The sequence below is a fragment of the Equus asinus genome, chromosome 6 (genome assembly GCF_041296235.1).
Source record: "Equus asinus isolate D_3611 breed Donkey chromosome 6, EquAss-T2T_v2, whole genome shotgun sequence".
In the NCBI taxonomy this organism is placed as follows: domain Eukaryota; kingdom Metazoa; phylum Chordata; class Mammalia; order Perissodactyla; family Equidae; genus Equus; species Equus asinus.
This window is the reverse complement of record NC_091795.1, coordinates 69,478,211-69,492,836: the sequence shown is the minus strand read 5'-3', so window position 1 is coordinate 69,492,836 and position 14,626 is coordinate 69,478,211. Positions and strand designations below refer to the sequence as shown.

Sequence of the window (14,626 nt, the reverse complement as noted above, 5' to 3'; positions counted from 1 at the left end):
GGCTGGAAGGCAGGGGAGGAAAGGAGAGTGTCATGTGAGGTGGGAGAAGCAAGCAGTGTCTCGGGTTTTAATCTGAGGGTGATGGAAGCCACCAGAAGGTTTTAAGCAGAAGAGTGACTCGATCTTAAAGCAGGAGATTGGAAGAGGGTGTGTGGAGACGTGACCGTGGTCTTTTTGGTTAGCAGGTGAAGGATATTTTTGTCTGAAAAGAAATCAGGAGCTGAGCTGACAGCTAACACTGACTCAAGGTAGTTGCAGGAAAGAAATCCTTCCTTCTTTCTGCTCGTTCACAAAAAATTAGTGTATTAGTGATTAATGAATGCCAAATTAAAAGTTCCGTAAAGTACACTCAGTATCAGAACTACTGTTACTCTAGACATGTAGCCATTTAAAAAAATTTTTTTATTTATTTATGTATTTTGAGGAAGATTAGCCCTGAGCTAACATCTGCTGCTAATCCTCCTCTTTTTGCTGAGGAAGACTGGCCTTAAGCTAACATCCATGCCCATCTTCCTGTATTTTATATGTGGGACGCCTACTACAGCAAGGCTTGCCAAACGGTGCCATGTCTGCACCTGGGATCCAAACTGGTGAACCCCGGGCCACTGAAGTGGAAGGTGCGAACTTAACCACTGCACCACCGGGCTGGCCCTGACATGTAGCCATTTTAAATAGCCTTATTTCCATTCCCTGGAGTTCTTTGCTCAGGTGGCCATGACAGGATTTTCTAGCACTTATCACTGTAATGGGTCTCCTACTCAGGCCCGTGTTAACTGGAGGCCCCAGAACCACTCTGTGGCTGACACCGTTTTCTGTCTGTCTGTCTTTCAGGTCTGACAGGTAGGTGGCGCTTTGCTTTCTGGTGAGGTCAGCCAAACCGTGGCCTAAGAAACCCAATTCACTGGCAGGGGCCCTTCCTTCTAACTCCCACCTGCCCCTTTCCTGCTCCATGAGGTGGTGTTGTAACTGGGAATGATCTGGAATGTGGATCATCATTGTGAGCATCCTGACGGACCATTCCGAAGTCCCATGGCCTCTGAAGAGTTGTGAGCTGAAAACCAACTTAGGTTTTCCAGATTTGGGTGACTACACAGTGGCTGCCAGGACTGTAGCTAAAATTCTAGTTCCTGAGGTTTTAGAGTAGGATTTGAGCCCTTAAGACCAGCCATCCAGCGCCTGCCTAAGGGATTTATTTAAAATCCAAATTATAGAATGAGTGGGCGAGGGTGGCAAAGAATCAGAGGCCTGTGCTTCTCAGAGGATTTCTTTAAGCCTCTGCTGGGGCTCAATGCTCATTAAAAATCTCCCCCATTTTCTCCCATCCCTTTATTACTTGAGCCCCTATTTTGCTGACTCTTGTCCCCATATACATCAAAGAAGTGCAGATTCACTTCCCCCCAACCCTGCAAAGGCCCCACATCACATCCCCTTGTCAGGAAAGTGAGAGAAGCTCTGGATCCAATAGAAACCCCAGTAGTAATAGTTTTTAAAGGACAGTTTTAATATGAGTAAGGCATGAATAATTTAGGATGCTCTTAGCATATAAAATAATCGTTAGCATTAAAATAAATCACAGGGCCATAAAAGCCAGAGCTGGTAGTGTTCCTTGGGAGGTCGAGGGGCTGGTTTGGTTGTGGAGGAAAGGAGAGTGGAGTTCAGCTGTGGGTTGGCTGGAGGAGAGCGAGGAAGAGTCTGCTCAGCCACTTCCCCCTTTTCCTGCTCAGCCCTTGTTTCTGATCCTTACGTGGACCGTACCTCCGGGCCAGACTGGCTCAGGGGTCCTCAGGGTTTGTCTCAAAAGCCCTGTGCAATTGTTAAGCAAAGATAAAACAAGTAAAGCAATAGCCGTAATAATAAAAACTCACAACAGCCAAAACACCACCCCAAACTTATAAACTTGACGTTTGATAACCAGTCCTGAAGAACTAACAGACACAACATAAGATTGCTTTGCTTTTGGTTGGCCAAACAACATTTTTGGAATAAAGGGAAATCCACTTATAGATCCTGCCACCTGAAAAATGAGTTTGCGTAAATATTTTCTTTATTCTGGACCAAATCTTGCCTATGTGTTGGAAGTAAGGAAGGAAAGAGGGAAGGAAGGATGGAAAGAAAGAAAAGAGAGGAAGGAAGGGAAAAAAGGAAAAAAGGAAGAGAAAGGAAAAAAGGAAGGAAGAAACAAAAAAATTGGACCATTATCACATGGAAAGTATTTAGTCTTCTGGGCTTCCACTGAGCATCATACCATAAACATTCCCCATGTTTCCACATTGTTCTCGACTCACTTTTTTTTTGAGGAAGATTAGCCCTGAGCTAACATCTGCTGCCAATCTTCCTCTTTTTTGCTGAGGAAGACTGGCCCTGAGCTAACATCCGTGCCCATCCTCCTCTACTTTATATGTGGGACTCCTGCCACAGCATGGCTTGACAAGTGGTGCGTAGGTCTGTACCTGGGATCCGAATAAGTGAACCCTGGGCCCTGCTGAAGCGGAACATGCTAACTTAACTGCTGTGCCACTGGGCCGGCCCCTCTGCTTAGTTTTCAATAGCTTTGTGTGTGTGTGTGTGAGGAATATTGGTCCTGAGCTAGTATCTGTTGCCAATCTCCCTCGTTTTTTTTGACCTCCCCAAAGTCCCAGTACACAGTTGTATATCCTAGTTGCAGGTCATTCTAGTTCTTCTATGTGGTATGCTGCCATAGTGTGGTTTGATGAGCAGTGCGCAGGTCCATCCCCAGGATCTGAACCAGCGAACCGTGGGCCACCAAAGCAGAGTGCACGAACTTAACCACTTGGCGACAAGGCTGGCCCCTTAATTGCTTTCAATCGCTCCATGTTTTTCCATGGAGTGGATATGCTGTTTTGTGTTCATCTGTTCCCTTCCTGTGGGGTTTAGGGAGGCTTGTTTTATTTTTGCTACTACAGATAATGCCTTTACATTTCCTCTGTAAACACCGAGATAACTATGTTAATCCATCGCAAGAGATAAATTAGCTGTTGGACCTTCACATGTAGTACCAGGAGATGAGAGCAAACAAGGGTTAAAGGAATTGATTTTAATTAAGCAGAAATGTCTTCAGCAGCCCTAGTCAGCGTCACTCCCACAGAGTTTTGATGCTAAACTTAGCCCCATCTAATGCGCTGGCATCTTCATTCTCCGCCTGAACTTATTAGCCAAACCTTCAATGAAGAACATCAGTGCTGTGACAGTTTGAGATGTTAAAATGGAAACTTTGAAACAGTCTTTCTCCTTCTGCCTTATTGCATGCAGATAGTTCTTGATTACCCACGTGTGGAACAGCCGTGCTGCCGACTGTCAATTCTCATCACTTCTCATCGGGAGTCAGGTTCTCAACTCCTTCCTCCTCCTTGGGGTCTCTCAAGGGCTCCTCCAGAAGGGCCAGGGGCAGGCATCACATTCCCCAGGGGCCCCAGATGTAGCATGTGTTTTCATGGCCTGTGAGGTTACACACAGAGGGTCACAGAGGCGTAGACAGAGGACTGAGGGGATAAGACACTCATCTCCCAGCTGTGAGCCGCTGCCCATTGCTGGACCACACTACTTTCAGGGCGCTGTGAATGAGTATTCCCATCAACATTAAATGATGCATTCTATTAGATTGCCATAGTGATACAGTGATAATGATTATAATTTGTTATAAATATTTGAAAGGGTTAATTTATTCAATGCAAACGTTTTTAAATACAATTTCTATGTCTTTGTTGTAGAGTTTGTATACACTGGGAGTCTCAAAAATTGGATAAAGCTTGGGCCTCCCCTGAGGGTGGCCTCACTGCTCACTGGATCCACTCCCCTTCCCAGGCTGTGCCCTGAGCGGCCACTGCCCATGAGGCAGGGCCTTCCAGCGGGCTTTGTGACAGCAGATAAAGAAGGGATAGAGCCTAGACAGCCCCAGCAAAGCCCAGGGACAGTTCACACCTGTGCTTTTTATGCATTCCTTTGCTTCACTGTGTTCAAATTAAAAAAGACTCCACTATAGTAGATGTATTAGATTATCTAAGTTATCCATTGATTATGACTTAAACCCTTGGGGTCAGGTGTGTTTTGGAATTCAGGATTTTTAAGTTTTATTTTAGAAAGGTAGTATGGTACATATATGTTCTATCATCTAACACCCTCAGCCGGGGCTGAAATCAAATACATTAACATTTCTGCAGCAAAACATATGAATATTCATACTAAGCAGGATCTATAAAGACTATAAATAACCCATGTCACATCAGGTCAGCTTTGCCATTAATGAGATTGCTGCGATCTTTCAGAAGAAGATTGGAGGTTTTCTGGATTTGATCATTGCAGCTTGTGGATCCTTTATTTTTTTTTTTTAAGTTTTGTCTGTCTCTATTTGTCCCCCCTCCAGTCATTTAGTTGACAACTTAGGAATGGCTTTTTGAGCAATCTGTGTGAAAGGTAGCATGAGGCATTTTTTTTCTGGAATTGCAAAGAGACCGAAATGAGGGGCAGGCCATTTTTTGAAGGAGTGAAAAAAAAAAAATCAATGTTTGTGCCTTTGGGTGTTGCAGTCACGTTATTTATCAAGCAGGCTAACCAGGGTGAAGCAGCCTCCACTCCTTTCAGCCTTTTAAGCACATCAAAGGAGGATGGTCAAAAGAGCGGGCCCAGTTACCCTAATTACATCTCACCAGCTGGCTATAGGCACCAGGAACACTTTGGGGAAGGAAATTAGTTAGATGATCTGGGATGGCAGCATAAATTTACTTCTGTCCTGATCCACAAGTATCCCTTCCAGCCCTGTAATTCTGTGATATCTTGGTATCTTCTAATTAAGAATATTGGCAGAAAACCTTTTAATATTTTATAAGAAAAGTAGTGGCATACAGGGCTTTTCAGAACCAGTAGTTATTCACTCTTTGGAAGATGCTACCAGCAATAGCCGGGACCCATCTTGGGACTCAGCAAGCTCTTCCCTTGTGCCACCAGCTGGGCTGGAGAGTGTCAGTGGTACCACAGGTAACTTCTGCCTGGACAGGGGAGAAGCGAAAGGGAAGGGAAAACCTGAGAGAAGAATGGAGGAGAGGCAACCTCTCTCGTGGGTTTTTAGGAAGGACCATTAGATTTTGAACTTTTTGACTGCAGCGTTGCTACCTGATTTATCTTCTCATATCCTGTTCCATACCTTGCATTAACTAGATGCTACGGACAAAAATGCAGCATTCTCTGAAAGAGCTTGCTATGTAGGTTAGTCCTGCATGGGGCACTTTGGCATGAACTTGTTCTGAGGTTGGTAGAGCTCAGTGCATCGCAGAGCTTGATTTTGTCCAGCAGGTTTTGTTGACTCCATGTGCTCCGCTCTGTTAGACGCTGTGAAGAACTTATGGGAAGTGTAGAAGGTCTCCACTACCTTTCCCTGAGATGCGTGCTGGAAAGTGGAGTGGAAAGAACTCCTGGGGTTCTTGACCACGTTGACGTCAAACCATTGATGGCTGTGACCAACAGGGAGTCATTAAACTAAACTGTCTCTAAGATAATCAGAGCTGGATCTGGGACATAGTAGATGCTTGATAAAGAATTCTTGAATAACTGATTAAATAACATCTAAAATAGTAAAACCTTGCTTAGACCTATAAAAGGGATAGAAATATACTTCGTAATTGACTACACACACACACACACACTCACACACATGATGTTATGGGCTCAATTGTGTGTCCCCAAAATTCTTATGTTGACGTTCTAACCCCTAGTACCTCAGAATGTGACTGTATTTGGAGAGAGGGTCTTTATAGTGGTAATTCAGTTAAAATGAGGTCATTAGGATGGGCCGTAATCCTATACTATGACTGGTGTCCTGGTAAGAGGAGGAAATTTGGACATAGACAGTTACAGAGGGAAGACTGTGTGAAGGCACAGGGAGAAGACAGCCATCCACGCCAAGGAGAGAGGCCTTGGAAGAAATCCACCCCACCAGCAGTTTGATCTCAGACTTCCAGCCTCCAGAATTGTGAGAAAATAAATTTCTGTTGTGTCGGCCACTTAGTCTGTGGTACTTTGCTGTGGCAGCCCGAGCAAACCAATACGCATGGGTACTGTAAGACGAGTATATGGAACTAAAATAGAAGTCCACCACATCAAAGCTGACCGAAGACTGAGAATCCAGCCACAACAAAGATGTTTTCATCATTTAAACAACACTTTTTCTTGGTGTCTTCAAAGTTAGAAGGTTCTTTTTTCCTTTTAAAAATATCTTGAATGGGTTAGAACTCTTTTACAAAAGCTTGTTGGAAACATTGCCAAGAGTGCTTTATCTCCTCTCAGGACATTTCCCTGTAATCATCAGAAACAGTCCTGCTCATCCCACAAATAATAGCTGTGGCAGCTGGATGCTTGCAAACGTTCTTAGGGATGCGAGGGTCTGAAGAGGAGGAACTCGGAGATATGCTCTTTTGTCAATCTTTGCTCTTCTCTTCTTCAGAACAACTTCAGGAGCATCTCGGAAGGAGGAAAACTGTCCCGAAGGGCCTGTGGGGGCCTTTGTGGGAAGCGGGAGGGGCAGACAGAGGCATATCTGTGGGCTCCTAGGAACCCTCCCCACCATTCTCAGCTGCGTGAGGAAAGGCTGCAGAAAATAAAGCAGGTTTTCATCCAGGTTTGATGAGCGCCCTATTCCAAAAAGAACTTAAGTGGCACAGAGATGCGTATAATATTTCATGATAAAATAAATACAAATAAGTCTAAAAATAAGACAAAGGAGCAATCAGGTTTGCAAGTCAAGATGGATCCAAGAGTGAGAGCAGCAGCAAATAGCATGATGTGAAGTCCCCAACTTCTGCTCACCGTGGACCACTGATTTAGCGTTAGGGCGTTTCAGCTCCCTGGCAACTTAGTCAAAGAAAGAAATCCTGTTAGTGACATCATTCACAGTGTCCATGAGGTACCCACAAAGCAAGTGCCCTGGGAAAGCACAACTGTTCATGACAGCAAGGGCAGAGAAAATCATCCTCTTGGTTAAGTCCTCAGGTTAGATTGTTTTCTATAATCCTTGTGTATTCAGTGTGAACTGGTGGTGTTATGCTAAAATTCATTTCACCCAAAATAATTTTATGGAGTTGGCAGGGGAGAGGTGATAATAAAATCAATGTTTAGTGTAAAATCAAAGGGAGTATATAAAGAAAGAAAAATCCATGACATTCTATATTTTATTTAGTTGCATAATACTGAGTACTAGATTCATTAGGAAGTTTGGGGAAATGTTCTTGCTCTATGCCTTACTTTGGAATAACAGAATCACAGAAATTTGATGCTATAAGGGACTTCAGTAACCAGGTCCCCCAGTTTTTTTTCCTAGATAAACTAAGAAGGTTCAGAGATGTTAGGTAATTTCAAGGTCACGCAGTGATTCGTAGTAGATCTGGGGACCAGAATACACATTTCCTGCATCCCAGCCCAATGCATTTGGACATCAAAGAATGCTTAAAAGTCCAAGCTTGAACTCCAGCTTTCAGAGGTTGCTAAAACCACATTACTGGTAAAAAGCCTTGCTTTTAGGCATTCAGCTGTGTGCAGTTAAATGCAGAGTAGAGTTTTTTGTCCTGTGAACAGGTCATTGTTCCATTATATTTTACCTGTTGATACTCCAGAGATCAATTTTTTCTAACCGCCTTCTTGTTCTGTCACCAGCATTCGTTAGAAGGACCTTGTTTTATATTAAACGTTGTCTTTGCTTTGATGCCAGAGAAAACATTCATGGAGATATAAGAAAATTTGCTCTTCGCAAGGTTTGAAAGCAGCAGAGTATTCTTTTTTGACTGGTCCACTCCTTTATGAAAAAATTATTTCCATCATGTTCTTTCTTTGGAGAACTCATTGTGGTATGTTTCCCGTAGTAATCTGGAGCAAGGAATCGGAAGCTAAGATTTTATCCTTTTTAGAATAACAGAATCACTTTAGAGTTTAAAAACAGAATTAAGCAGAGTGGGAAATACCAAATTATCTCAGATCAAGTGTCCTTTTAATTTAAAACATTTCTTTTCTAAATGCTCATTTGGAAAAGGATTCAGGCAATGTGCCCTTATGTGATTTGAGTGCAGGCAGACTCCTAGTGCTTAAAAATGGCATTAAGGTGATCTTTATTTCCTCTCAACAGCTGTCTGCTCTGAGTTTGTTTTTCTGCTAGTGTTTCTGACCCCAAAAGCTCTATTTAAAAAAGGGGGTTGGGGGGTCTGGCCCGCTGGCGTATTGGTTAAGTTCACACGTTCCGCTTCGGTAGCCCAGGGTTCGCTGGTTTGGATCCCGGGTGCGGACATGGCACCGCTTGGCAAGCCATGCTGTGGTAGGCGTCCCACATATAAAGTAGAGGAAGATGGGCACGGATGTTAGCTCAGGGCCAGTCTTCCTCAGCAAAAAGAGGAGGATTAGCAGCAGATGTTAGCTCAGGGCTAATCTTTCCCAAATCTGTGTCTCTGTTTCCCATGGAGATGCTGAATATTTCCCCAAGATTCCCAAAGCAATTTTCCAGCAAGTGGATGTAACCTCCACTGTACACAGGGGTAAACTGAAATATGAAGAAGAGATGTGTAGGACTCGGAACTGAGCTGGACATTCTGATACTTCACTGGGTGCCAGTTTCTGTTTCCATTACCCACCGTCAGCTCAGCAGCCGCCTCATTCTGATCCCATGCCCATTCAAAAGAAGCATCCTTGGGGGTCCGTTGTGGTGGAACGGAAGCATCTGCATCCTCGGTGCATCACTTGAACACTAAAAATCCTGTGTTTTGGACTTTTGAAGCACTTCTATCAGTCTTGATTTGTGTTCTGGAAGGACAATTGTACATACATGCGTTGATATAAAAAAGTAAAGTTTTGGCTCTGTTCATTTTCCTTGTGTCACCCAAATATTCCCTACATTCTGAGTGGTTGAAGTGTATGATCTGCTTACTCAGCTGTTTTACATCAATTCCAGCTTTCCAGATTTAATTTATATTATTTAAAAGCTTTTATTCATTCATTTAAAAAAAAAAAAAACCCAAAAAACCCCACAACGATTTGTTGAGGCCCTAGAATGTGCCAGGCTCTGTGCCTTAAAAAATGATTTAACACTTGTAAAAATTCATTTAAAATATTATTTACAGGCAACATGGTAAACACTAATGATGGTAGTAATTGAAAAAGAAAGCAGACTTTGTATGATGATTGCAACTTTACAAAAATGTGTCAAATCAGGTATAGAACAAAGGGAAATGAAAACTCTTTTGCATTACATTTGAGTGATTACAGAAGATTTTTTTCCCTTAAAGTAATTAGAATTTTTATTAAGCTGTTTTTAAGAATAAAAAACAAAAATAAATTCAAGTATACATACCACTCAAGCAAGATAATTCTGAATAATTCAGGTTACCAGCACTTTCCCCTGTCTGTCTCTTTCACTCCCATATGTCCAGTAACTAATGTACGGTCTGGCACATAAAGGTTTTGCCAATGTTTGTTGAATGAAGTAATTCAAGTGAAACAATTATAGATCCTTTATTAATTTGGAGGGATCGCCTCATCAGTTGATCTGATTTTCACAAAGGCCTGTCTGGCATTTGCCTTGTAGCAGGCAAAACAGTAACTGATCATTCTGCTCTCTTTGTGTTATTTATAGGGATATTTTGCACCATTTCCCTCTGCACTTACGCTGCCAGCATCTCCTATGATTTGAACCGGCTCCCGAAGCTAATTTATAGCCTGCCTGATGATGTGGAACATGGCTACAGCTGGTCCATCTTTTGCGCCTGGTGCAGTTTAGGCTTTATTGTGGCAGCTGGAGGTCTCTGCATCGCCTATCCATTTATTAGCCGGACCAAGATTGCACATCTAAAGTCTGGCAGGGACTCCACGGTATGACTGCCCACCCTCAAGTTCACTGCTCGGTGACCCGTCCACAGTGCGGACAACTCCTGAGGGGCACGGAGCAGAGTCTGCGTCAGGATCCCAAGCACAAAATGGTCTTTCACATTCCAGCCTGTTGCCTGCCAGCCCTTTCTGGATGACTGATATGAAATCATGCAAAACCTCCATACCTTTCTAAGGACAAGCCTACTGTGGATTCAAGTGCTTTAATGACTATTTATGCTTTGACTGTGAGAAATAGGGAGCAGTGCCATGGGACATTTCCAGGTTTAGAAAAAGAGGAAACAGCAATGGAAAAATTTGTATGATTGCCATTTATTTCGGAAAGTTTGTATATAACAATTACCTGAGAGTCGTTTCTATTTGCAAAAGGATTCGTAACAAAGCAAGTATAATTTTCTTGTCATTGGACCATGCTTGTTAAATTTTAATGCAGCACCTTCAGCACTTGTCCTAATGGTGTCTTCTTGGGTCAGCACCAAATATTGGTGCATTATTTGTGGATGTTCCTTGTCACAGGAAGATTCTTCTTCTGTTGCCTTATTTATTTTTTTTAATTGAAGTCTCTTCTCTGTCTTTGTGTGGGAATCAAAATCATAAGGAAAACAGATGAACCGTGTAAGAGCTACTCTGTGACACTATGCAGTATTGTTTGAAGTCCTCTCTGTTGTTCAACCTCTGTCTCTTTATGTTAACTGGATTTCTGCAATAAACGGCTGCCCCCTTGTTAATCTGGCTTTGTTTTCCTGGCTTTCAGCTGTGGCAACAGGCCTCCCTAGCCATATGGACAGGGGAGAGCTGTTGTTTTCATAAGACTCTTATTAAGCCTTACGAAGTGCATCATTTCCACTGGGTTGGTCATTATTATTTATCTTTTGTAGCAACCACACACTTGATAGTGACAAAAGATGCCATCTTCAAACTTCTTTTAAGACCTTACCATAGTATTTTAAATTTTCTTCTCTCTCTCTCTCTCTCTCTCTCTCTCTCTCCCTTTATCATTGGCCTGGTACTTGGGGAGCGAAAAGGATACCTTGTCCTTGGCCCTCCCAGGCCCGTAGGTTTCAGCCTTGGCTGAATCATCCGGTGAATTTTTGAGTGGTACCTAGAATGGGCCACACCTCAGAACGATTGACTCAGAACTGCGTCTTGGCCCAGACTTGAGTATTTTTGATAAAACATCTCAGATAGTTCTGATGTGGAGGTGGGATTCAGAGCCACTGAACTGGGCCAGAGCTGCAGTTGTCTCCTGAGCAGCTAACATTTATTTAGTACTCACTGTGTGCAAGCAACTGAGCTTTGTCTTTTCTGGCTATAATTTCATTTAATCCTCTTGAAAGCTTATGAGGTAGGTATTATTATTCCATTTTATGATAAGGAAGCTGAGGCTCAGACTGAACGTTTGCTTTATTTTTTTCTCAATCCTTTTCCTATGTGTGGGTCTAGGACAAAAATTAAAATCCTCCCATTGTGTTTTCTTATCTTTAAATGGAAAGGTGGGCACTGGCTAACTTCTAAGCTTTTCCTTTTAACGCCAACATTATCCTGTATTCTACACACAATGTGTGATAAAGATGCTCTTTAAAATAGAGGAAGATACCGTATCTCGAAGTGAGACACCATTTCAGATTTCATAAAAGATACTTTTTTTCTTCTTTATAAAAACTGATTTGGTACTTATAAAAGGATAATGATAATGTACCCCCTCAAAATAAAGCCTGATTTCCGAGTGACAGTTCCACATATTGTCATGGAAGCCTTTTGGAAGACTTTAGATGATGCCAGTGACCACACAAGCCCTTGCCGAAGCCTGTGTGTATTTTCCCTGGCAATCTCTCAGGCTTTTTTAATAAACCTGTCCCTCGGGATGAGATCAGAGACATATAGAAATGGGCAGTTATTTTCATTTATTGCTTATGTGGGAAATTCTCAAAGCTGGAGAGCTGTTTCTTTGAAGTCTTCTTTAAAGATCCTCATGGAAGATGTCAAGACTCTTGAACATTTATATTCCAACCACCAAAGCAGTGTCTGAGCGAGTGACTTTTGAAGTTTCTGAGAAGCTTCCTAGGAGTTTGAGGTGAGAATGGAAGAAAGCCCAGGAATGACAGGAGGTTGAAGGGTTCAGGCAGCAGAAAGATTTGCCCAGAAGCAAGGGGAGTTCCTTTGGGATTCAAACGTGTGCTGGCGGGAAGAGAGCCTCCCCACCCTCCAGCCCAAGGGAGCGCAGAGCGAGGAGCGAGGAGCGAGCGCCCAAGCTTCCTTGCTTTCTATTGACTGTCATGAAACTGTGAGCAAGTGGTGCTAAAGTTGGGCATTTGACCCCTAGTCCTTGGGCTTCTCTTAGGGGTGTGTTCTTAATTGGCTGGTGAATGAAGAATGATTGAAATGGCCACGCAGTACTGCATGGGGCAGAATAACTTATTGAGACCATTGGTTTGTTCTCTCTGTCCCACTTCTGCTTGCATGCCTGTAGCCAGACAGTATTTCTTTGCCTCGGGGATTTTTTGCAGGGCAGAAAGCAGAGGTGCATGAGCTCATGGAAGTGAGGATGCAATGAGTCCAGAAGGGAGGACAGGTCAGAGGACTGACTTTGTGGGCTAGAAGTGCCTCAGGGCATCCTGGAGACCGGAAAGAGAAAAGGATGGCGAGCTCGTGGTTAGCTGGGCCCACACAGCCTGAAGGTGTCAGGACCTCGGAGAGGGTGGCTGCGTGGGGCAGCCGGGCATAATGGGGCCATTGGTACAATGGCTTTCAGAGCAGCAGAACCAATGGCTGGGAGGAACCTAGCCTTGGAATAATGAGCTTCTCAGTGGTAGCATTCTAACCCTTGAAAGGCCCAGGGACATTGGCATAGCTGTGTGTGTCTGTCTCCAATAAAGACTGAAGTCACATTCTCCCCAGTCCTGTAAGATAAGGCTTTTTGAATAGAAAGTAAGTGGATTTACAGAACACCCGGGGTTGTATACTAAGAATCATGTCCCTTTGCCATATATAGATGACAATTACAAAGAAATAGGGCTTTATTCAAACCTTGATGAGATAACCACAGACCCCACAGGCTCCTCCTTTTGACATTGTTGTCCTTGGTGTATTTGCAGTGTTAGAACCATTGCTACCCACTCCGGGGAACTCTACCCCTCCTTTGGAGAACCATGGACCCGTGATAGTCAGGAGTCCAGGATGTAGGAAACTTCCATAGAAAGTAATTTCTCCATAAAAGTCATTATATATTCTACAAATATGTTTTGAATGCCTACTATATGACAGACACTATTCTGGGCACTTGGGGAACATCAGTGAAGCAAAACATATAAAGGTTCTTGCCCTTGTGAAGCGTATTCTAGTAAAACGCAGTAAAGTACAAGTAAAAAATCAGTTACCCTTTCAAGCCCGAAACGATTTCATAAATCCAGAATTAAAGTAGCTCAATATAGTTATTAAAATGTTTCTTTTGAATTACGTTTACATTGGCTGTGCATTTCACTTCGTATCATTCTTATTCGGATCTATCCTCAGTAACATAAAAAGTATATTATTAACTTTTTGGCGGGGCGGGGTTGCCTCTCGAAGATTTCTCGTTTGAAACTTAAATCTGAGAACGATAAAGGTGTATTGCACAGGCAAGCTTCAGTTACCTGAGCTAAGGAGACTGGGTTCCTGAGTTCCTAAGGTTATCTGAGCTAAGGATGAAGAGGAATCTGGGATCTGAGAGACTCAGGGGGCCACAAGGTCAAAATAAACTACCCAGTGCAGACCTGTGCAGACTTTTCCTTGTGTCTCAGCTTCAACACAATGCTCCTGGAAGCCTGCCTTGAGCATGCTACACTGCCCTACCCTTCTCCTGACTGGTTACACTGTGCTTGCCCATCACCCCTAACTGCATCATAGCCTCTTGTAAGATGTCAGCTGTGTCTTGTTTGTGTTTTGTCTCCAGGGCTTAAGCCTGGAACACAGTAGGTACTCACAAATCTTTGTGGAATAAATGCATGAATTCCGAGTCCCAAAGATAAACTCTCATCTTCCCTGTACAGAACTGACTCCCTTAGCACCAATTTTAGGGAGCCCATAAAAAACATATATAGTGTTATAATAGGCTAAATGGAATGAGAATATAGCTTGGCAAGCAAGTAAGCCTCATTAGAATAATTAAAGGGGCTATTAACCCAAACTAGCCCAGATAAAACTTGAAATGTGTTATGAACTAAGTACTATGGAACATTTATTTGATGGCTCAAACAGTATTAAGGCAGTAACCTCAATATGATTCTACACCTCAATTTAAAGCTTTCCCATTTATGTGCGGGTATGTTTTAAATCTCTAATTGGAATTCTGAAAAGAATGCTTCAAAAATGACTTCGTTTGAATGCAAATAGCTATACTGACCAAAAACCTTTTTAAATTGCATTATTTGAATTTCTCTGGGGCCTTGTCCTTTGACCAGAAGGAGAGGAAATTCTCCTTGCTGCAGGACAAGCACAATTGCTTGACGATGCTCAGGGCATCCCATTGCATACTGGGAACATGGCTATCCAACATATTTCCTCTCCAATACAAAACCTATATTTTGCCAGCCTTCAAAGCAAGATTTTGAATTGTTCTAAAACCTATTAGAATATGTCTTCTTGTAGCTTCCATAAGAGGAAAACAATTTAGGTGGCTCTAAAATTAGATACTTTTCTATCTTTATTTCCTATTTTTTCTCCCCATCAGCATGTCCTGTAAAATACTGCCTGCTACGTGTAAGGCCTTGGGCTG

The 14,626-nt window shown here is 42.8% G+C and overlaps 1 protein-coding gene across 6 annotated transcripts in view; it reads left to right on the top strand.

The window, feature by feature from the left end:
- The window catches only part of TMEM178A (transmembrane protein 178A), a 235,876-nt gene extending 225,271 nt beyond the window's left edge, over positions 1 to 10,605 (top strand). For 5 of the 6 annotated variants that reach the window (XM_070512208.1, XM_070512209.1, XM_044772286.2 and 2 more), the window contains one exon: positions 9,623 to 10,599. In XM_070512208.1, the coding sequence (XP_070368309.1) occupies positions 9,623 to 9,864 (242 nt within the window). In that variant the 3' untranslated portion in view covers positions 9,865 to 10,599. Of the gene's footprint in view, positions 1 to 9,622 lie in introns of all 6 variants that reach the window. The other variant, XM_014832945.3, reaches the window with a different exon arrangement.
- Positions 10,606 to 14,626: the final 4,021 nt, after the last annotated feature.